The sequence below is a fragment of the Brachyhypopomus gauderio genome, chromosome 11, assembly GCF_052324685.1.
Source record: "Brachyhypopomus gauderio isolate BG-103 chromosome 11, BGAUD_0.2, whole genome shotgun sequence".
In the NCBI taxonomy this organism is placed as follows: Eukaryota; Metazoa; Chordata; class Actinopteri; order Gymnotiformes; family Hypopomidae; genus Brachyhypopomus; species Brachyhypopomus gauderio.
This window is the reverse complement of record NC_135221.1, coordinates 12,075,172-12,097,160: the sequence shown is the minus strand read 5'-3', so window position 1 is coordinate 12,097,160 and position 21,989 is coordinate 12,075,172. Positions and strand designations below refer to the sequence as shown.

At 41.9% G+C, this 21,989-nt stretch overlaps 2 protein-coding genes and 1 long non-coding RNA gene across 10 annotated transcripts; 1 reads left to right on the top strand and 2 right to left on the bottom strand.

Moving 5' to 3' along the window:
• Positions 1-4,810: 4,810 nt before the first annotated feature.
• On the bottom strand, positions 4,811-13,610 carry cnot6b (CCR4-NOT transcription complex, subunit 6b). 2 transcript variants are annotated; one of them, XM_077021989.1, is made up of 12 exons: positions 12,688-12,896; positions 12,171-12,292; positions 11,850-12,036; positions 11,437-11,522; positions 11,252-11,356; positions 10,882-10,950; positions 10,558-10,715; positions 10,137-10,291; positions 9,832-9,989; positions 9,428-9,661; positions 8,536-8,738; positions 4,811-8,111 (listed from the first exon to the last, which is right to left on the bottom strand). In XM_077021989.1, exons 2-12 carry the CDS (start codon positions 12,280-12,282, stop codon positions 7,899-7,901), a joined length of 1,680 nt encoding a protein of 559 aa, XP_076878104.1. In that variant the 5' UTR covers positions 12,283-12,292; positions 12,688-12,896; the 3' UTR covers positions 4,811-7,898. The 2 variants fall into 2 exon arrangements, with proteins under 2 accessions (XP_076878104.1, XP_076878103.1); XM_077021988.1 differs by lacking the exon at positions 12,688-12,896 and adding an exon at positions 13,458-13,610 and having other exon boundaries at positions 4,812-8,111.
• LOC143527069 (uncharacterized) lies at positions 11,873-16,571 on the top strand. 3 transcript variants are annotated; one of them, XR_013134025.1, is made up of 4 exons: positions 11,873-11,992; positions 14,342-14,493; positions 16,220-16,297; positions 16,384-16,571. It is a non-coding gene; the product is annotated as an uncharacterized LOC143527069 (long non-coding RNA). The 3 variants fall into 3 exon arrangements; XR_013134024.1 differs by lacking the exon at positions 11,873-11,992 and adding an exon at positions 12,295-12,609; XR_013134026.1 differs by lacking the exon at positions 11,873-11,992 and adding an exon at positions 13,619-13,767.
• Positions 14,217-21,986, bottom strand: simc1 (SUMO interacting motifs containing 1). Of its 5 annotated transcripts, none has more exons than XM_077021983.1 (10): positions 21,602-21,986; positions 19,403-20,773; positions 18,497-18,750; positions 18,136-18,205; positions 16,357-16,514; positions 16,166-16,261; positions 15,792-15,923; positions 14,845-15,001; positions 14,618-14,702; positions 14,217-14,472 (listed from the first exon to the last, which is right to left on the bottom strand). In XM_077021983.1, exons 1-10 carry the CDS (start codon positions 21,725-21,727, stop codon positions 14,261-14,263), a joined length of 2,661 nt encoding a protein of 886 aa, XP_076878098.1. In that variant the 5' UTR covers positions 21,728-21,986; the 3' UTR covers positions 14,217-14,260. The 5 variants fall into 5 exon arrangements, with proteins under 5 accessions (XP_076878098.1, XP_076878099.1, XP_076878100.1 ...); XM_077021984.1 differs by having other exon boundaries at positions 16,357-16,457; XM_077021985.1 differs by lacking the exons at positions 19,403-20,773; positions 21,602-21,986 and having other exon boundaries at positions 17,141-18,205; positions 18,497-18,562.
• Positions 21,987-21,989: the final 3 nt, after the last annotated feature.

Genomic DNA, 21,989 nt, shown 5'->3' with positions numbered 1-21,989 from the left:
CAGCAGTGGTTCTGAGGAGTGCTGCCACCGCTGATTCTAGTACTCACCGTAAGTAGCAAGGAATCCCGCTGTGCTTCCCAGCAGCTCCAGGCAGGCTGAAAGCTTAGCTGGACAGACATTGGGCATCAGAGCTAGGGTGCCCCATACTGGCTGGGAGAGTGTTCGGCTGCATGGTGGGTACCACGCAGCCTGAGGAGTACTGTCCCCGCCGTGATGCATGGACCGGACAATTCTACTGGACGGGCTCTCCCACTCAGAGTGCACTGCCAAGTGCCAACACGCAGTGAAGGAGACATTGCTGCAGTTACAGGCCCCATTTCAGTCAACGATCACGATGGATTTCCTGGGTCCCTTCTCCAGCACTCATGCTAGGAAGAGCTATGTCTTTGTAGTTATAGATTTTTTCAAAAAGTGGCCTGAGGCATACTCAGTTCTGGACACCAGTGTATAAACCACGATGCCGGCGACACTGGTGGAGATGTTTTTTCTGTCAGTTTGGGCTCCACACTGTGCAACAGCTCACTAAGAGGACACCACAGACGCCAGCACTGAGCAAAAGTGGGTCTATGAATTTCAGGGACAACAACTGTCACCAAGAATGCAAGTGCAGCTGCTTAACCCTGACTCGGTATAGGAGGTTTCCCGAGTGATGAATTAACATCTGGGCAAGGTTGCGCATCAGTCTGGGCCGGTGCACTGCGGCCAACTCCCATACCAACCCGATGAAACAGAACCTTTATTGCAAGAGACACTGGGACTAACTAGAGAGAGATAGGCAGACTGACTGTTGGGAGACCAGAGGGAGCAGCCTGGGCCCACCTGGCTTAGGGGCTTTACACGAGCTGTCTGAGACGGTAGATCATTGAGAAGGAGCTACCTGTTGGCAGGACATTGCTGAAGGTGAGAGAGATGGGGAAGGTATGGCCAGAGCTCCCATTACACTATGCAGCCTGTACTAGAGTTGAGTTAATTTGAGTTAAGTGGACTAACCTATTGTGGAATTAGTTTAGCTACCATTTTCATTATGTATGCTTAAATATCCTTCCCTCTCTCTTTCTCCATAGAAACGTTTCTGGTTGTCTATTTTTTTGATTAAGCATTGTGTTGATTTACAATGAAAACTGACATTGTGTGAATGCTTGTCGACCGATATTAACACTATTTTGGGGCCTAGAAATATCCATTAATTCCTTCTGACATGAATGAGGGAAAGTCACACATTTTAGCCTGTTGGCCATTTTTGGAGAGAAACATGTCCGGATTCCCAAGCTATACAAAAATAAATTTTTCAAAATTCAAAATAGATTTTAGTAGCAAGGAAGTAGAGCAAAGAGATCAGAGTAATATATTTTAACATTCAAAAGCATCAAGCAAACATTTACCAGATATACCAAGTTTACAAATGAATAATTCCGGGGCTGCTTTCAAAAACTTTCTGACACTTGCAAACTGATTATAAGCATTTAGTGTTGTTGTGTTCCTGTTTATTCTACATTTGGATGAAAGAACCACAGTTCTGACAGCAATGATGTCCTTGGCAGGGCAGCAGCATGGAGATATTATTTCTTGTTATGTTACTTGCTGTACTTCTGTTTCAGATAACAGGCAGCACAAAATAATTACAAAAATATAATTCACTGCTGGTTCACTGTGGACCTAAATTTCTAGAACATTCTAAAACTTAAGTAATAAGTATATCCGACTTAATGCCTGGTGATTCGTGACATCACATACAGGACAGGATAAGCCAGACCAAAATTATTCTCAATCCAATATGTGATTAGTCAATTAGTGAATTTGGATACTGAGCAACATTTTTTTTCATCAAATTAACCTTTGAGGATTTCTCCAATAGAAATATTTTTATAATCACCAGGAAAAAAACACCCAGCTGTGAGTGTTGACATTCTTAATGCAATAAAGAAGAATGTGGCACAAGAGACGTTGGTTACCATGACTACTGATGGAGCCCCAGCATCGTGTGCAGGTTTCACTGCTCGTGCACTTCAGATCCTGATATGTTCCTCACGTTTCTGAACCATCGTCATACCATTCACCAACGGGCCAGAGTGTGCTGTGATTTCACTGTGCCATGACAATGTCATGAGGACGGTCAACTTAGTTTGAGCAAAAGCCAAAACAATGTGGAATCATTCATCTACTCCTGACATGATCTCTCAGCCAAAATAGGATGGTCCTGTAGAAGAAAACATGTCACTTGGCTTAGAAATGCAGTCAAAAAAAGAGGGTGATACCTCTGCTCTCCGATTCTATATAGTTGACTTCTGTCACAGATTTGGCCACTAACCTTAAGAGCCTTAGGTGTGACCTCTACGGTAAAGACACAGAGGTCATTAGTGCAGTTCAGTGCAAAACTGAGCCAGTTTCTTCCAATGGCAGAAAAAAAATAGACAGAAAGCTGCTAAGGCCGACTTGACTTTCAAGACCAAAACTCTGGAGCTTCTGACCCACTTACTGTTAATTACCATAGCCAATCAGAACAGCCGAGGGCAGAGGGGAGGGAGGGGCACGCTATAGGATGGGAGAGGGAAAGGGCGTGGTTGGCAAACAAGTATCTGATTGGTCAATTAGCAGAGAGTCAGAGGGGAAAGGGGAATTTTGTCTCATCTTGCCATTTTGAGCATACAAAAGGTAGTTCACCATGGAGATCAGACATTAAACCACTCGTAATCACGCTGACAGAAGCTGCTAGAAGCCCCGACTGTTGGTTGTGGTCGCCAAGGCTCCCTGGCCCAGGCTAAATTTCATGGTTGCCGTGGTTCCCGTCCAGCATTCTCCCCCATGGCAACAGCTAATCCCTGAAAGTTCAGGTGGTGCTCTTCGCCAAGACAATGGCACGTCACAGTTGTCGTGTCTACGGCAGCATCCTCGACACTGATAATTAAACATGAGACCGCTTTACTGTCTTCACCTTTATAACCCACATGGACAAAATGCCACATTTGGAGCTGGAGAGATCACATACACTGCGGCGGTCATCTCTCATCCCAGATCATTACTACTTGGCCCTTTGCTCTAGGGTACAGGATGTTATGTAGACCCACTGCATAATAAGGAACGATAGCTCACAGATAATGTTTGTGCTGTATTGGTACTGCTGAAAGGTTGGGACTCTTTATTCTCACCCAGCAGCAGTTCAGTTTCAGGCATTAGCAAGTACACTTTCATTGCCTTGGTCCTTTTACAATATGTGCTTTTCACCATGTGAAATTTATATATATATATATATATATATAAAGTTGCAACAATGAATCATGTCAAGGAAATGTCTCACCGTCTGCCAGTGTTATTTCTCAGGGAGAAACAGGAGCTGGTTGGGGCTCCCCACCGACTGGCCTGCTTTCCACTTGCTGCCCCTGCCACGCTTAAGAGCACGAGACGTCTCGAAGGGCCGGACTGTCTGTACATCATCCAGGACACACACTCATGTTTTCCACAGGTCCCCGACCTGAACCATGGTCCGGTGTAACTGTAAAGACTGCAGTAATGGTGGAGGCAGAGAGCATGTGTGTGCGCGTGTGTGTGAGAGAGGGGGGGGGGGGGGGGGGGGGGGGGGGGAGAGAGAGAGAGAGAGAGAGAGAGAGAGAGAGAGAGAGAGAGAAAAACATCTGCAAACACTTACCAAGACTTTGAACTTGCACTGCCACGTATGTGCACAACAATGGACAGTCCAAGCAGAGCACAACCCACAAAAAAGCTAAAAAAACCAACACACTGAAGAGGACGGAGTGAGGGAGATGGAGAGGGAGAATTGGCCAGAAAGTTCTGCTCATCCCTGTAATGAAATAAACATCAAGAACTTCTCGTCTGTAATATAGTGCCACTGGACTCTTATACGAGGTAAACAACGTCATAAATCCATTCATACCAAATGGAAATACGTCAACATTCACTCTTCCATCAAAGAGGCCTCATTCCCAGGCATCAAAACAACACACGTCGACTCCATTTATAGAACTGAACCCAATTCAAAGAACTCCCCAATAAATCTAATTTTGAGAATGATTGCTTCATAATAAAATGCAGATCATTCACATTCCTAGTTTTTTTTTTGTTTGTTTGGTTTTGAGTTTTAAACTTAACCAAGTTATATTTCATTACTAGCTTACACCTGGACCAAAGTGACACTCAGGTTAGGCCATACATTAGGATTAGCAATTGGAAGCATTCCTGGATTTTGTTGTGTTTCACTGTTTTAAGTTTAAACTTTAGTTAGTTTTTTTTTTTGCCTTTTTCTAACCAAATTTAAAATTTGTACAGAGACTGAAAATATCATCACTGCTCGGAGCCACTGGGAAACCTGCAGGTGGCCCTTCCTGCTTGTGTTTATCCAGTCTTCTCTGGTACGATAACTCCACCTTGTGGAACACAGCATAGCACATGTCCGCTTCAGGAGAACATGTATAGAGTTTGATACAGAACACCAAACGCAAGAGATTCCACTAGAAATCCACCATTTATCAACCGGCCAACTGTTAAACAGGTTATTTTAAAAAGGACTGGGAGTAGAAGTGGGAAGCCTAGACTGTTATGTTCAGGGCAAACTTTCATGAGAGGAACACGCACATAGACGAGTGTAAAAGATGCTCAGTGAACAGCGGCGACCCAGCACAGGACTTACCGTAGTCATGATTCTGAAAATAAAGACCAGAACAAGGCTTCTTAGAATACAAAAATGTAAAAATGCACATACAAAATGTACGTTCAACATTGGCAGTGTAGATCAAGAACAAACTGACACTTTGAAATGTTTTTACTGTGCAAGTGAAAGAATTAGATGACACTACAATGGCGAGATAAGATCAGAATAAAATTACAGGCTTCCTGAAGAACAAGAAAAAAAAATGGTGCAGAATGACCGTTAGAACGTTAACATCGTCCTAGTGATCATGTGCTCAAAACATGGGATCCTATTCTGATCCCACTAGAGGAGGACACGCAAGATCCATCTCAGATCTTTAGGAGGTATTAAAAGGCTGTAGGAAAAAAGAATTCACTACTCACAATTATTTTTTTAGAAAGAAATATGCAATATACATTTTATTCACACTTTACAAAAAAAGCTACTCTTCTACAATACCTTCAGCAATTAAGTCATTAACAGGACAAAGGTATGACTTACACTACAAGAACAAAAGGAACAGAAAAGCCATCCCAATCTCAAGTGTTTTGGTTTAGCTTCATCCTTGCTGTTAAAAATGATTTAAAATGTCTAATTCTGCATAGTGGAAACAGGCCAATCCAAGCTAAAAGGTGTCAGCAATCAGTTTATGTGGGAAGGATACAGAGAACTCATCACACTAAGTGCTAACCAATGCATTTCATCAACCTTCGAAAACATAAAATCCGACATTGAACATTCCAATGCCACTGATTATCATGGTTTACAGTCTGGATTTTGGTCCTAAAGCTCTGAACTCATCCACAAACAAAAGGTGCTCAGTCCCTCTCACACTTCAACAAAAGGAAGCATTTGAAAAGGGAAATCTAATCTAATCCAGCTTCATAGAAGAACACGCAGAACATGGCACGACAAAAGGGGAGAGTATGGCCATACTTAAGAGTTTATACAGACACAACAGAATTAGAACAGGATTAAGAAGTTAGCTGGAACTGTACACAGGGGATCTACAGAACATGCTTTTAACAAAAGATAATTAGGAGAAGTGGTTTCAGAATAAGAAATAGCAGAGCTGGGGGGGGATAAAAGATACAAGAGCCAAAGTACAGATTCTCTAACTACAAAAATAACATTTCTCATGTGACATTACAGACCTGATTCCTTGCGTAGTTCAGTACAGTAGTTAAAAAAAAAAAAGAAAAAAAAAATAAAGTGTTGAGTATACAAGTGATATAATTACACTGCCATCATAAAATAAGGAAAGAGGGAGGGGGTGGAGAAACACACACACACACACACACACACACACACACACACACACACACACACACACACACACACACACACACACACACACACACACCAGAAATATCTAACTATTTTTTTAAAGGATGAGAGGTTGTACAGGTGTTCACCGATAGTGCAAGATTAGAGTCCACAGAGGCACAACACTCACTTCTACAGGGGGCTGAAGAGGCAGGAGCTTAAATGGAAGGCCAGCAAATACCACCCCCCCCCCCAAAACAAGCACGCAGCAGACCAGAGCTGCACGCTCAACTACACTGCACTCGCTAAATCCAAGCAAGGGGAAGCAAAAAAATAACTAATTCTGAAAAGAATCCTGGAGAGTGCAAAGGTGAAGCAGTGACACCTGGGATCAACCTCACAATCTATTTGTTTTTGAGACAAGCTGGTAAATTTGATTCATTTTGATAAAAATGCAGTCAGTCATACTTATACAATACAATCTTTTTTCTTTAAAGTCGGATCATAATGTATCCTCAGTACAAAACAAAGCAAAACACATTCCGTGTGGACCACGGAATGTAAACATTACAGATTAAAGAGTAAAGATTAAATATGTGTATACGTTGTGTACATCTGTAAAAACACTTGGAGAAAACCCTACCAGGACAATAAAGGGGAATCAATGCTGGGGAAAAAAATACAATTGGCCACAAGACAGTGCTACAGACCTTGAGAGTACGAGCATGTATATGGAGGGTTTGGGGAGGAGGAAGAGCCTCCCCATCTCCACCCAACACAGTGAACGGATGCTGGTTGAATACAGACTGTCTGGCCAAAGTATTCTCATACCAACCACCTCTCTTATCAACTAAGGAACTCTGCCTACATACAACCAGGTGGAGGAACCCACAGTGAAGTCACATTCATTGTATATCTATAATTATGCTTGGTTGTATTTTTTTTTAGATAAACAAATACAAGTGCATAGGTCAGTCACACTGAAAATCAAAAAGGAGAACCTGTTTCAAGGGCATGGTTAAAATTATGTGCAAAAAAGGAGCGGTGAGGAGTTCACCCAACGTAACGCAGCCAAGCGCAAACCCTCTCAGAGCATTGTGGGAGACGGGGAGGTAACAGAACAAGGGCATTCCAGTTTCATGTTCAAGTTAGTTTAAAAACATTCTGCCAGTTTCTCCAAGACCGCCGCAAACGTCTTGCAGGATTCTGCCGGGGAATATTGCACCATTAAGTGAATATGGAGAGAGCAGAGGGGAGGCCCAGCACCACTGGATCGGACCAGCACTCCTAGAGCAGCCCGCGCTGGAGCTCTGCACCATGTAAAGCAGGACCTGCAGATCACCAAGACACACCCGGCAGTCACAATGAGCATCTCACTAAAATACACTCATAAAAAAAAAAATCCAGATGCTGAGATCGAACTATTGCTTCTCAGATTTCATACGGGTAATTGCACTAGGTTTTGAGCTCGTCTTTGAATCCATTCAGGACTTGGGAGTGAGGTGTAAATGCACTTGGTCGAGGACGTGGAGAAATCATTGCTGGCTTGTGATTATTCAGACCTGAACATCAGGTGGCATCACCACCTCCTTCACTTCCTTCAGCCCAAACGGCCGTGTGTGGCCAAGCACTGATTCACTACACCACAAAGCAAACACACATGCGCACTTGTGCACCCCAGCGCCCTACCCTAAAAACTACCAGTGCCTTTATGACGACCAGGTGCTGGGGTACATAAGTGTTGCAATACAGACCCATGCAGTCTGCAAATATTCAATTAAGCTGAACTGATCGAGAAGAACCAGGGCCTCCCAGAATACACGAGCAAATTTGGTTCTGTTGAGAGTATAAGAACGCAACGTACATGAGAAAGAGACAAACATTTAAAATGCATGTAAAACAATACTTGAAAAAATAGTGTTTAGAGGTTCTGTCGTTTTCAGTAAGTTTCCAGGAAGAAACAGCACCCCCAGGTGGCAGGACAGTCTCACTACCTACGTCCAGGTAGGTGGACTCCATTGACTGGGGGGAGGTGAGGCAGAACCAGCTCCAGTTGTGCAAACAAAGAGAAGTGATCGGAGGGGATGTGAGGGTGTGGGCAGCCAGTGACGTTGTTCTCCAATAGCCAATCAGGGTCCAGCGGCCCCAGGACCCCCAACACGTTGAGATGCGGCTCAGAATAGAAAATGTAATCGATGACACCCTGCAGAGAAGGCAGGACAAAAATGACCATGACGAATCATTTATTGAAGAGGAAAGTATCCCACCAGGATAAGCAACAACAAGAATGTGCCTGCACACAAAGCACAGCAATTGATATAACACCAGATGCTGGTACTGAACAGAGTCCAAACAAGTGTTTAAGTAGGGTTTCTGCCAACATTTGGATATAAACAAAACCACCTGACCCTAAGATTACAATGGTGTGCCATCTGAACACTGCTCGACTTTCAGCTGTTGACTTCGATCACATACGAACAACATCACACTACTGAGATTCTGAAACTACATATTAGCAGGGCAAAGCACTTCGCTGCACCCCTTAAACTCCCCCTAAACTTTAGACTACTTGGTCCAAAAAACAAAAAGATAAAAGAGAGAGAAACTTCTCAAGAGTTGGTTCTGACCTTGAAATCGAACGTGTAGTGGGTGTAAGGCATGAGGCCCTGGTAGTAGGCGCTCTTCAGCTTGAAGGCGTGCGTGATCCGGCCGCTAGGCGTGCCGTTCTTGCCATTACAGTTGAAGTTGGTCAGGCTGTCACTGTAACGCAGCTCTTTGAAGTCCTTGTGCGTGCAGTCCACGCCCCCTGCACTCAGGAACTCCACCACGCCTGTGAACAGAGTGGCGCACGTGATTCACAGGTGCCAGACACCTCCGCGCGGTGCGAGCACTCCTGCAGCGGCCGGGCCACGAGCAAACAGAGCCCGCGTCCTCGGCGAGGAATCAACTCGTCTCGTAAAGATGCAGAGTGCTATTAATTTCTCTGACTTATCGTTTGAGCAACATCTGTTGTTATCCAACTGACCTAGAAACCCGACATGCTTTTGAAGTTCACATCTGAGGGAATGGATATAGAATTAGTGCACGAAGTCCCTATGAAATGAACGAAGTTCACTATTTCAGTCTGCCAGTCGACGCTGTGGCGCTAATTAAGTTCTGCACGCAGGCACTTAAAGTAACGACTTCAGCAGGCCTGGCTATGACAGCTTGTTTGACAATGTGTTAAAACCCGCGTCAACAATCTTTACACGTTTCTCTCCACAGCCGCACGCTGCTTCAGAAGGCGGCATTTAACTCTCTCCTCCTAGGGAAAAACTTACCATCATTTACATCAACCACACTGTGCACCTATGAGTCCCGGTTAAAGAGTACTTCACACAAACGCTAATTCAGTTAACAGTAAATAAACGCATGCAGCAGGTACACAAGCTCGGTTAACCATTACTCTAAACAGTCACCACATCATTATCATCTTTCACGCCGTTTCTGGGATTAAGTATTCAGGTGAGGGAGACTCACCGGAGTCTGGCAGAGAGTTGAGATCAGCACACAGCACCAGAGGAACGCCGTTCATTTCCCCAGCGAGGGAGCCGATTTTGAAGGTGCTCGAAGCCTTGTCCAAGATGTTCTTCAGCTCTGACAGCAACATCATGGTCTGCACCAGTTTCACGTCTGAGAACTCCGGGTCCCAGTGCATATGGGCATTGGCCACTAGGAGGAGCGGTTTCTCCATGCCATGGAAAATCTTACTCGCTACACAGGCAGAGAAACACATCCGCGTTAAGATTTCAGAGGCTTCAGAGATGCTGCAGATGGCTAGAGACCAACAGCTAAACTAAACACAAACATCTTCGTTATGTTCACAAAGGATGTCTCGTGTGCCATGTATTTGACAAAAGGTCATTTGGTATTCCATCACTCACAAGTCGACACCTCCGCAGCGTCCCTGCGAAGCTCCAGGAGCACAGCCACTCCGATGTTGTCCTTGGTCATGACCCTGTTCAGCATGAGCTCAGAGCCCTCAGAGTTGGCCATGGCCAGCTGGTTGAACTCCACTGTGTGCTTCTGCACCACACTGAACCTGCAAGGACAACCCGGGGCTAACGCTTCTGCTACATGCCAAAAACCGCTGGTCAGCTTCATCACATTACAGTACCGTCCGAGCTCTGTGTATTTGTTTATATAAGGATCACATGTAAAATGCAAATGTGGTGATGGTGATGCCCACTTTTCTGTCTTGTAGAATATTGCACATCCATCCACGTGTTTCCGGTCCGATTCAGACATGGTCCTGGCTCTGGATTTGGGGCTGAAAAATCCATCGTATCCCTGTCCTTTCAGCTCCACCAGGAAGTAGTTGTAATACTGCTCCATCTCCACTTCCTGTACAGAGGCATTCAGCAGGGTTATTACAGGACTGTTGCTTCTGATATTTGACCAAATATGTATTTCAGGGCTTGAGCTTCTCGGTAAGCCTGTATCTGTATATGGTTCAGCAAGCTTACCAAGATACAAGAAACATTTGAGTATAAATACTCAAAAAACAGATCTAAATAAATACATTTATACAGAGCCAGACGAGACACAAAAACTGATTTTTCTACATACATGAGGAATCAACGTCCTTCGTTCGTCAAGAATCCACGTACCTGCAGGCTGATGATGTCAGCATTGCAGCTGAGGATCTCCTGCATAATGGCCTTCTTCCTGTACTCCCAACCCAGGGCCCAGGGAGGACAGTGGCCATAGAGCTGACGTGTGGCATACTTAGCACACAGCACATTGTAGCACATTACTGAGAAGGGAGCTGCGTGAGGTAGGGGAGGAAAGACAGCTAGGGTTTAAAAAAAAACATGCACTAATTCACACCCATGCACCAAGAGGTGAATATGCAAATCAACAAATGGATTTAGTGTAAACAGTGCACGTGTAAACGAACAGACCACACTGAAGTGTGGTAGTGAAATGATTACCTGAAGGCCTGGCTCCGTCAGGTTCCTGCAGTGCGATCCATGACCTGGACGGTGGCTGTTCTGCTGGTGCTGAACAACATGGAGAAAAACGTTTTTTAAATTTAAGAAGTAGTGTTAAGACTACTCTGCTTATTTAAATGTACCATAATTTCTGAGATTTTATTCTTGGGGGGAAAAAAAAAGAAGGAAACTCATAACACCAATAATTCACACCAATTCCCAGTAGCACCAATTTCATCAGTTGATGAAAGTAGATTAATAAATAATTAAAAAGAAAAGTTGGCAGATGAGACTGAGGACAAATTTGCATAAATGCAAAATGCATCAGGACAAACAATGCCGCACACACACGGACGTGTGAGGAACCTACTGCGTTTGATAGCACCGGCGAGATTGTCTAAAAGGTAGCTCAGCAGGCGTCGCGTCCCATCTGGTTCCTGGTACAGGCTCATGAGATCTTGTGCAAGTGGATTTCCTGTGGGGAAAGGGAGCAAAATTATGCACCTTGCGTCCAACCAGTCTTTCAAATTATCCTGGGCGTTTGTAGGGACTTGCCTTTTAACCCTAGTGTTTGCAGCTGAAACAGTTTCCCCAGTTCAAAAGGCAGAACCCGCAACTGGTTGTTATTTAAAAGCAGTTCCCTGCGGAGGATTGGAGGTATTGCACATTTTAGGACAAGCTCATTAGAATCTCTAAGATTACACCTGAACTGCTAATTCACTCTGCTTCAGACAGAATGTTATGCACATCTGCAATTATGAGTTATTTAACTATACTACCAATTCTGTTAATTGAGCATTTTATCATATAAAAGATCACCATGATTTTCTATCACTTGGGTCATTTTTTTTGTTGTTTATGAAACTACATTTCATCTTGAAGTGAACACCATTATACAAGTTTACTTTTCTTTTTTAAGGGTATGCAAAATACACAGTGAAACCCCCTTCACCTTTCGTCAATCTCACCTGAGAGACACCATGTTGCCGAGCTCTGCTGGCAGGCTCCTGATCTTATTGGACGACAAGTCCAGGTACACAAGGTTCTGTAGCTTGGCAATGTCAGGAGGGATGCGAGACAGCCAGTTGTCACCGAGATGCAAAGCAGTGAGGTGAGTGAGTGACCATAGGGAGGAGCTCAGGCTGCGTACTTTACCTAAGGGGCAAAACACAAAATTTAATCATTAAATTATTAAAAACAAAAAACATTATTAACAGACGCTGGGCAGGCCTAGACAGAATTACCAAACTCCCAGCAGCAGGAACAGGAACAGCATATTAAACACTCACCACTTATTTCAAGTTCAGCCCAGTATGATTTTTTCCCGCTGGAAGCTTCTTCGCTGGACATTATAGTGTATATCCGCCTGGGACCTGACAGCTCGTATTTCTCCTTGGGCATCCCTACACCACTTGTAGGGTATAAAACATGAATTCACTCTAAAGCATTTAAAATCCTAACACCTCATAGGGTCTTTAATTTATCTCTGTAGTAAGCCAACTATGTGACTGACACACAGGTGATCAGTGTACTGTGGAAAAGGCGTTTATCCAATTAACTAGCTAGCCAAGTGATTACCTGCAGGCCTGTTTGTCCAACACTGACAAACTTTCCAATTTGACTCTTTCGTACAACTTATATTTTACTAACTGGTGTAAGGCAAGCACACTATCTTTATAAGAAATCAGGACACTATCTTTAATTTATTTTTTCTGGTTTGTTAGCCAGGTAGGTACTAATACCAAGGTTAAGTACAATGACATGTTAAATGGCGAGTAATCATGTTAGCTAGCAGGCATCACCTACCTAGATGAGCCATCTAAGCCATTCAGATCTGGACCTCTCTCAGCACCCGGCTTGCCGTGACACTACACAGAAACTTCTGACACATTCGGTAGTTTCACGTTTCTTAAACCAACAATTAGAGGCCACTCATGAAGAACCTCTAAAAACTAAATCTGGCTCTGTTAGCTTGTTAGCCAGCTAACTAGCCAGCCGGGTGGGACCGCGCAGGAGACCGTTCACCTAACGTGGGTTGCTAGGTTACTAGCCAGCGCGCTAACCTGGATAGCTATAGCTACATTAGCCCGTATGAAACCTGCTAATATCCTAATAAAAAACACCGTGACATTTCTGAACGAATGGCACACCATTTATTTTAGAATTGGTCGTTTCCGATAGTGTTTATTAAATAACATTTTTATGCTGTTACTTTTGTACAAATGTTTACCAACAAAGTAGCCTTTGGTAAACAGGCTAGCTAAGCTAGGTGGTTCCCCTGTGTAAACGATGCGCAGCGCGCTAATCACAGCCCACAACCTAGCTGGCTATCTAACAGCTACATTGGCTAGTTTTCTGGAGAGCCAGTTTTTGAACAATCAAAAATACTTCACTCGATTAGTAAAGACACTGTTTATTCTGTTCGTGATTGTGTGCGTATTTGTCATCCCAGTAATAGGTGATCATATTGCTTAATCCCGTTGGCACATAAATAACTGGTACAAGCTACCTAACTAAACGGCATACTTCTAGCTCACAGATCAATTAGAAACATTAGCGACCGCTTTTGAATTTACCTTTAAAAGCATACCAACCCCTGAAGTCACCTTTGTGTCCTATTTTGGGCTTAGGTTCACTCGTATCCGCTACTGAATTAATGTTACCGTAAGCAAACAAGCATCATGGAGGAGGTGTGATGCGTTTCGGTCCTGTTAACTGCCTGCATGGCACTGGAGACATGAAGGAAGCTTTAATCGACCTGGTTTGTCCAGGTGTCCCATAATAATTCTATAGTATCTGAAAGCTAATCATAACTGGCGAAATTTTACTGCTTAAACTATTTTCAATACTTGCCACATTTCTGATCATACAACTACAACTTTCAAGGTATGTAGAGGTATGTAAGAATGTTATCAAACTAGTGTGAAGACGTTTGCACTGGAAAAAAATAGTTGCAAATAGTTGTGACTTTATTTTCCACCATGAGGAAAAAAGAACCCTGCTAAATAAAGGTTTCAAGCTGTGTGCAAAATACCATGTGAGCAGCAAACTGGCCTGGGAATTATTAAACTCATTTGGCAAATAATTTCTGTTTTCCCTCCAGTATTACAAAGTAAATGTACTCCCCTAGTTGGACCTTGGAAAAATGTATGTTCATCTGAAGTTTAAACTGCTATTTAGATCAACAGTCTGTGACTGTTTCATAGGAATTCTTCAATCTTTCTGTTTTCAAACATAAAAATCCAGCACACTACACTATCTTCAGTAGTGCAAACATTTGTCAATCTTAGGTCAATTTAAAACAAACGATTCTGACAAACAAATACAAACAAGGATAAAAAAATCTAACTTTTAATATAATTTTCAAAATATTTGCCCTTTAATTAAAACTGATGCTCAGTAAGTGTTCCTGCAGATGGGATAATGATTCTTGTATTTGTGGGGGAATGGCATGTCCAAGGTCCTCCACCACGCGAGATAAGAAGATGTTAGCTGCCTCCTGGACTGCTGCTTGGCTAACACTGTCGTTCTGAGTCCACATGGGAGGACGAGTCAAGGTATGCCGTTCTGTGATTGAGTGACGAAGGTGACCTGGCAAATGCAGATAAAAAGGTAGGTCAAACAAATGGCACGTGAATGGTAAACCTTGTTATTGTTTGTTATGCCACTGAGGTTCAGTGAACCCAGAAGACAACCCACATAATGTATAACAGAGGGGTCACATTCAGTTATTCACCTGTCATCACTTCTTCATAGCTGAGTGTCAGCATCCACACAAGCTTCAGAAGCTCCTCCCACCTTCTCCATCTTTCTGTACCATCCTGGAGTAAAAAAACGCACAGAAGACAACTTAAGTTCAGTGCATTTAAGTGGTCAGATATCCATCAGACACTGGTCCGCAAGATCATTCTGAAGCAAGGAGCACACAATCAACAAACTAAAAGCGTGGCCTTCGTGTCTCACCGATGTGTCTGGAGCCAGAGTGCAGGTCTTCAGGAAGTGTAGCAGCAGGTTGAAGGACATGGGTAATAGTCTCTTCTGAAAGCAGGCTTCATTCAGTAGCAGCTCCAGCAGTTTACATTTCAGAAGACTGCTCTCTAGAGTGTTTAACAATAACAGTCTAACACACACACACACACATGCAGAAATGTCAATTAAAAGGTGGTTATCCAAAAGTACTGAACTATCTTGGCAACATTAGTGTTTTTCAGTCTCAGAGTGTCAATAGGAGATTATCATCTGATAACAATTGTAGGATTTTGAAAAGTCTGGGTCATTGACTGGCCTAAGGCGAGATTTATCTTTAACCATCACAAACATAAATGTATCAAGACAAGGTTCACTTAACATGTGTATATAACATGTCATAAGAAACAATGTTTCAAAAACAAATCTCGTGTTAAATGTTTTATTGATAAACCCCAAGTTCATGATCAACAATGCAGGCACTCAAATAGCACTGACTGTTAATAAAAACAAGAGAAATGCAGTAATGAGATCTTTGTTAAACTGTAATCACAATATTTTTCAAATGTTCCAGAAATCAAATGACTTGCTTTTCCTGTAATGGAATATAGTCACTGCATAGTTCTGTCCTGATTAGGGAACACATTTACCTGTATTCTGTTCATACCCAGCCATGAACATGGACCTGCTTCTGACCACAGGGCCACTGCAGACCAGACATTGTTTGGGTCGTAGATTATTTTCCATGCAACGGTGATATTGCCATGGTATTGGAAAGCTAATGCGAGTTGCACAGTATCCGACTAACACATCAATATCACAGCCAGGCTCAGAGATGTCTGCCAACCAAATATATCCTGCCAACAGTGTTCCTGTGGTCAGAAACATTAACGAAAAGAGAACGGCTAAAATATAGTCCACAGACGGGCTGCACTGAGTCTCACCTGAGCCGTCTAGACGGGGCTGTGCTGCTGAGGCAGACACACAGCTCCTGAGAGAGCTTGTTTGAGCTGTACATGGGTCTGCAGTCTACCTCCATGGCTAATAACAACATCCTCTGGAGAAACAGCAACATCCTAAGAAGAAAATAAAAAGGACAGTGTGGAGCATGTTTATCCCCGACAGCTAATGGTTAATTAAAACTCATAATTTAAAATGATATTTAAAAAATTATTTTAGGGATAGTGGGTTTGCGATTGCAAACTAGATGATTTTTGTGTAAAGTCTAAACATCACACCTCTTCCCACTATCAGGCAAGTTAATTCATCACAGATTTTCAAGCAATTATGCAAAATTTACTCATGTAAATAAACTTACTTAAGACAGTGGTTTAGTTCCATTCTTTGCATTTCTTCGTCCTCTGAATAACAGAAAGACTGCTTGGCTGCATCAAATAACCAGCTGATGACATCCCTGAGAGACCAATGTGCACTGGTGGACTTAAAGCATGTAGGCACAAACTGCACAATAAATTGCGAAGTGACCACTACTTCAAAAATCTGCCTCACCTGACATGTCTGAACTTGTCATCACAGGAGAGCACTGCCTTGACGATAGAGAGGTTTAGCCGCCGTAAGGGCAGCTTGAACTGGAAGTCGTCCTCCAGTACCTGCAGCACATAGCGCATGAACAGGTAGCGAACCTCCTGGCACAGCTTCCTGGAATTCTTCCCAACACCCACCACCAACAACAGCCATGAGCCAAAGACCGGACCACTTCTCAGCGCATTTAATCGAAAAACACGACTATAAAAATACCAAGTGTAGTGGTGTAATGATGTAAGAAAGTGCAGTGGTGTAAGAAAAGTGGCGTTGGCCGGTGTTCTGTTTATTACGCAAACCAGTTGCATTTTCTGAACACCAGAGGTCGCACTTGACCTATTGCGAAGCTGAATAGCTCGTTTTTATACAATATTATATTACCATGTTTATGGATTTTCCTTATATATTTCTTGTTTAATATTTGCACAGCATTTTTGCATTATTTATTCTTCAGAAATTAAAAAAGGAATGCTTTCACTTGATTATTTTACATATGGTGATCCATTTTGTGTACAGTATTTTGTATGTAATTAAACTCCTAATTTATTTTAATTACAGTATATTAAATATCTTTTATTTAAAAAATATATCTTTAATAAAAACTTGCAGTTTTGCACTACTTCTACACTTAAATACAAATTGTTTTTAATTAGGTTTCAAATTTTTAAGAAAATTGAATCATGAACCATTTCAAGTCATGATTAGAGGGCATAATTAAAGTGTTTCAATACATCATACAAGCTGTTCCCACCTGTTCAGCCATTACTGATGATATCAACTCCCAGTCCCATGGGACAGTTGATATGTCTGCAGGGTGATATCTGAATGAGGACATATTATCTTTCAACTTTCTCTTATAGATTTGTGCATCTACATTGATTTCATAATGAGAATGGAAAACACATTAAAAATATGATAATTATATAACTTTCCTGTAAATGCTTTTAAAAAGGACATTTAATCAGTACAAAAAAAAATTAACACTCTACTTTTAGTACTGTCTGATGCTCTGATTGCAGAATTTAACATAATTAGAGCATTAAATGTAGATAAATTTTACAATAACTAATAATTAGTGAATAATGTTACAGCCAATGTACTCAAGCAATAAAATTAACAATAAAATAATTAACAATAAAATAATTAAGATTTATAAATATATAAAAACGAATCTATAAACTAGCCATTGCATGTTAGGTATGTAGCTACTTAACTGACTTTAGAAGTACATTTTGTGTTCTCTCTTTTGCCAAAATTGGTAATTAGGTTTAACGTAGTGCATACGTGAAAACGCTCTACTCTTCACCTCACTTGCCAGCTAACGTAGTGAATGATTCAAACGAGAGTTACGTACAATTGTTTATTACCTTAGCTAGCTAACCAGCTAGTTAGTTAGTTAGTTATTCATATTGTAACCGATATATTGGTTATATTAGTTTTGGCCAAAGTCACTGACACGCCGTATGAGTCTTTTTTTATGCATATACTGTAACATCATGACCAGCAAATAGCTACGTCCACCAAAACTACCTCCTAATTTATTTTAATTACAGTATATTAAATATCTTTTATTTAAAAAATATATCTTTAATAAAAACTTGCAGTTTTGCACTACTTCTACACTTAAATACAAATTGTTTTTAATTAGGTTTCAAATTTTTAAGAAAATTGAATCATGAACCATTTCAAGTCATGATTAGAGGGCATAATTAAAGTGTTTCAATACATCATACAAGCTGTTCCCACCTGTTCAGCCATTACTGATGATATCAACTCCCAGTCCCATGGGACAGTTGATATGTCTGCAGGGTGATATCTGAATGAGGACATATTATCTTTCAACTTTCTCTTATAGATTGTGCATCTACATTGATTTCATAATGAGAATGGAAAACACATTAAAAATATGATAATTATATAACTTTCCTGTAAATGCTTTTAAAAAGGACATTTAATCAGTACAAAAAAAAATTAACACTCTACTTTTAGTACTGTCTGGTCCTAGACATCAAGTCATTATAAACAGAACTGGCTATAAACATATATCAGTGATCCTTCCCTTGAATGGACTGCTGGTCAATCACCATAAAGAAGGGGTTGCACTCACTTATGTGACCTCATCAGCAGGTTGTAGGCTTCGAGGGCCAGAGCCCTGGTACACTGCGGGTCCAGGAGGATTCCTTTTAGGAGATGAGCCGTGATTTTAGCCGGGGGGTAGAAACGAGGCTGTATCAGGTCAGCGAGCAGCTGCACGGTGCCCTCGGCGTAGTTCTCTTCAATCGTGCTATAGACCAGACTAAGGCTCTGTCTGCACAGTGGCTCAGCTGGGCCGTAGTCTTCACCTTCCTCGTCATCAGCAGGCTGTCGAAGGCAACAAGTGGATTAGTCTAAGGTAAACGAGCATCACCGAGGATGTACACACAATCTCGCTTGTGACAGTAGTAGAATAAACAGCTGTCCTTTATGTGCAATTCTTTATCATAACATTTGTGAAACATATATCAGGGGACGTCACTGCCTTACAGTTCAAGGTAACATAATTTTTGTATTTTGTAAATAAAATAAACAAATAAAGAAGACAGAAATATGCAAAATATCTGCTTAAAACCTGCTAACATATTAAAGCTATCTGAGGACTCCTGGGGTGTGTACATATTATTCTAATAACCACCCACAACATATATCTTTCCATTATTCCCAGTTTGCTATGCCCCTAAAATAATAAAAAATCTCACAAAAAAATCTCACAACTGGATTATTGACTTGAATAGTGATCTAAAGAATTTGCTGGGTTAGCATTCACTCGCTGGGTTGTTGAGACTCAATACTCAATGTTGGAGTGTCAAGCAACATCGGCCCTGTGGCAAAGCAGGGAGATGTTTACACAAGTAAAACACATGTACACATTTGAAAGTCACCAATTATTAATGCCACAAAACCAACAAAAACCTATCTTAGAACATATATTTACATTCCTTGAGAATAATAGAGAAAGACCAGTAGAAATCATTACCACATCTTGAAATCCTCCCCCAATCAGGTGTTTCAGCTTTTTAAACTGAACCAGAGAAACGTGCTGTGTGGTTTGTGCGAAGGGCTGAGAAAGATTTGACACCACAACAGCGTTTGTATCCTCCTCATCCACGTCCCATCTTATCCGCTGGCTAGGAGGAGGGAATTCCGACGATACTAAACCGGAGGTTTTACTACCTAACAGCGGTGTGTGTGAAGGGAAGGGCAGGTGTGTTGGTGATCCAGAGGAGCTCCAACTGCACGCTTGTGAAGGACTGCTGGGTGGACTCTCCATGTCTAGATCAGGCGAGTCGGTCAGTGTGTCAGGAGAGTCACCGGCAAGGATTTCTGTAGACGTAGGGCTGGCAGGCAGTTCCTGTCCACACAACAAACTGTGAACAGGAGACACTCCACCTGAGGTTTGTAACGTCCTCGGGGAAAGCTGTGAGTGAGCCTGAGTGCAAAGCGTGTGTGTGTGATCTTTTTCATGTGGACGCACAGTTTCCACAGCGACACTGGGTGGCGAGTTTGCTCGACAAAGACCAGGGACAGAGGAACCAGAGTCCATGCAGACCTGACATTTATCATCTTCAGTAAGGGATTCACCTGAAAAAATAACAGCATCTACTTCGCTTGGACAATAGTATGGACTGTCCAGGCTAAAGGGTGAAGGTGCTCTGTCAAGCCAGTTTGGTGAAGTTTCCACTTTTTTATTGTGTTCTCTGTCTAGTTCAACACAGTCACCCTGTGATGAGGACTTTTGGTGTGTGTCTTTAGTGTTATGCACTTGCTCCGCACCCGTTTCGTGCTCTAGCCTCTCTGTGTATGAGGATTTAGGTGATAATGAGAGGTTATCTAAAATATCAAAAGTGTCTGATTGTTCTGGTACCTCAGATTCAGAGTCTGAGCGATCAGATGCATGTGACTTTAAAATACATTGTTTCGCAAGACAAATGTTTACTGACTTCTGAATACTTGTTTGCTCTAAATGTGACAGAATTGCTTCATGCTGATCTGTAGAAGGCTTTTCTTGAACAGGTGACACTGAAAGAGGAGACTGACCACCATCCACATCATGTGAATCCAAAAAATGTAAATCCTTTTCAAGGTATTCGGTATATGATGAATGCTGTCTTTTTCCAGAGCACTTTGTTACGGGACTAACAGATGATTCCACACACCGATTTTCTGCCTTTCTTTGTGAGTCATCCGGTGTCTTTCTGTGCAACTCTGCAACAGAATTAGAAAAGTGTGTGGAAGAACTGTCATCATTTAGATCTATGACTTCTGAAGTAGAGCTTAGTCTTTTTGGTCTCCGCAGGTGTCTGGGCTTCACAGGGCCAAAACAGTGCCCCGTAATATCAATAATAACCTGAAACAAACAGGAACACAGATGTAAGATTGACAATCTTTCCAAGTGAAGGTTAATTTGCAGAATTTAACATAATTAGAGCATTAAATGTAGATAAATTTTACAATAACTAATAATTAGTGAATAATGTTACAGCCAATGTACTCAAGCAATAAAATTAACAATAAAATAATTAAGATTTATAAATATATAAAAACGAATCTATAAACATTGCATGTTAGGTATGTAGCTACTTAACTGACTTTAGAAGTACATTTTGTGTTCTCTCTTTTGCCAAAATTGGTAATTAGGTTTAACGTAGTGCATACGCGAAAACGCTCTACTCTTCACCTCACTCGCCAGCTAACGTAGTGAATGATTCAAACGAGAGTTACGTACAATTGTTTATTACCTTAGCTAGCTAACCAGCTAGTTAGTTAGTTAGTTATTCATATTGTAACCGATATATTGGTTATATTAGTTTTGGCCAAAGTCACTGACACGCCGTATGAGTCTTTTTTTATGCATATACTGTAACATCATGACCAGCAAATAGCTACGTCCACCAAAACTACCTCAAAGCGTGAAAGAATTGGAAAGAAGTAGCTAGCCACGGAGCTAGCGATACCTGTAGCTAGCTAAAGGTGCACATCGCCAGACCAGTTAGGACTATTTTAGAAAGCTGTGAGACAAAACTACACAACCGGTCTTTAGAATAGCTGCCGTTAATGTTCTCCACGTTTAATGCTCTCTAAAAATCTCCGAACATTTCAACTAGCTAGCTTCCATGGGCCGGCTAGCTAGCATAGCTAGCTAATTCTTCTGCTGGCTAAAACAGGCCCGACTTACAGGTGTAACGGCGAGCAGTTCGGCTCTAATAAACGGGGTCGCGTCTTCTGTGTTGTCTTTGTAACTCCCAACAAACTCTACATCGGAGTCCTCTTCGCTGCCGGAGCTGAGTGAAATAACATCCATTACCAAAACCTGCTTCGTGTAGTTCACTGTAGCTAACCATTGAGGTGTCACTGCCTAAACGATAGCTAGCTAAGTTTATTTCCAAGCTTGCCTTATGAACTAATGTTAACCAACACTAACAAACAGAATCACAGATAACAGGCTAAAGTTTGTAGTGATCTTTAAAGAGACTAAATAGCTAGCCAAGAGGGACATGCCTCGCTAACCTGCCTAGGTTACCTAAGCATGGGTATAATCAACAGCGAGTGGAAAACGAAATTGA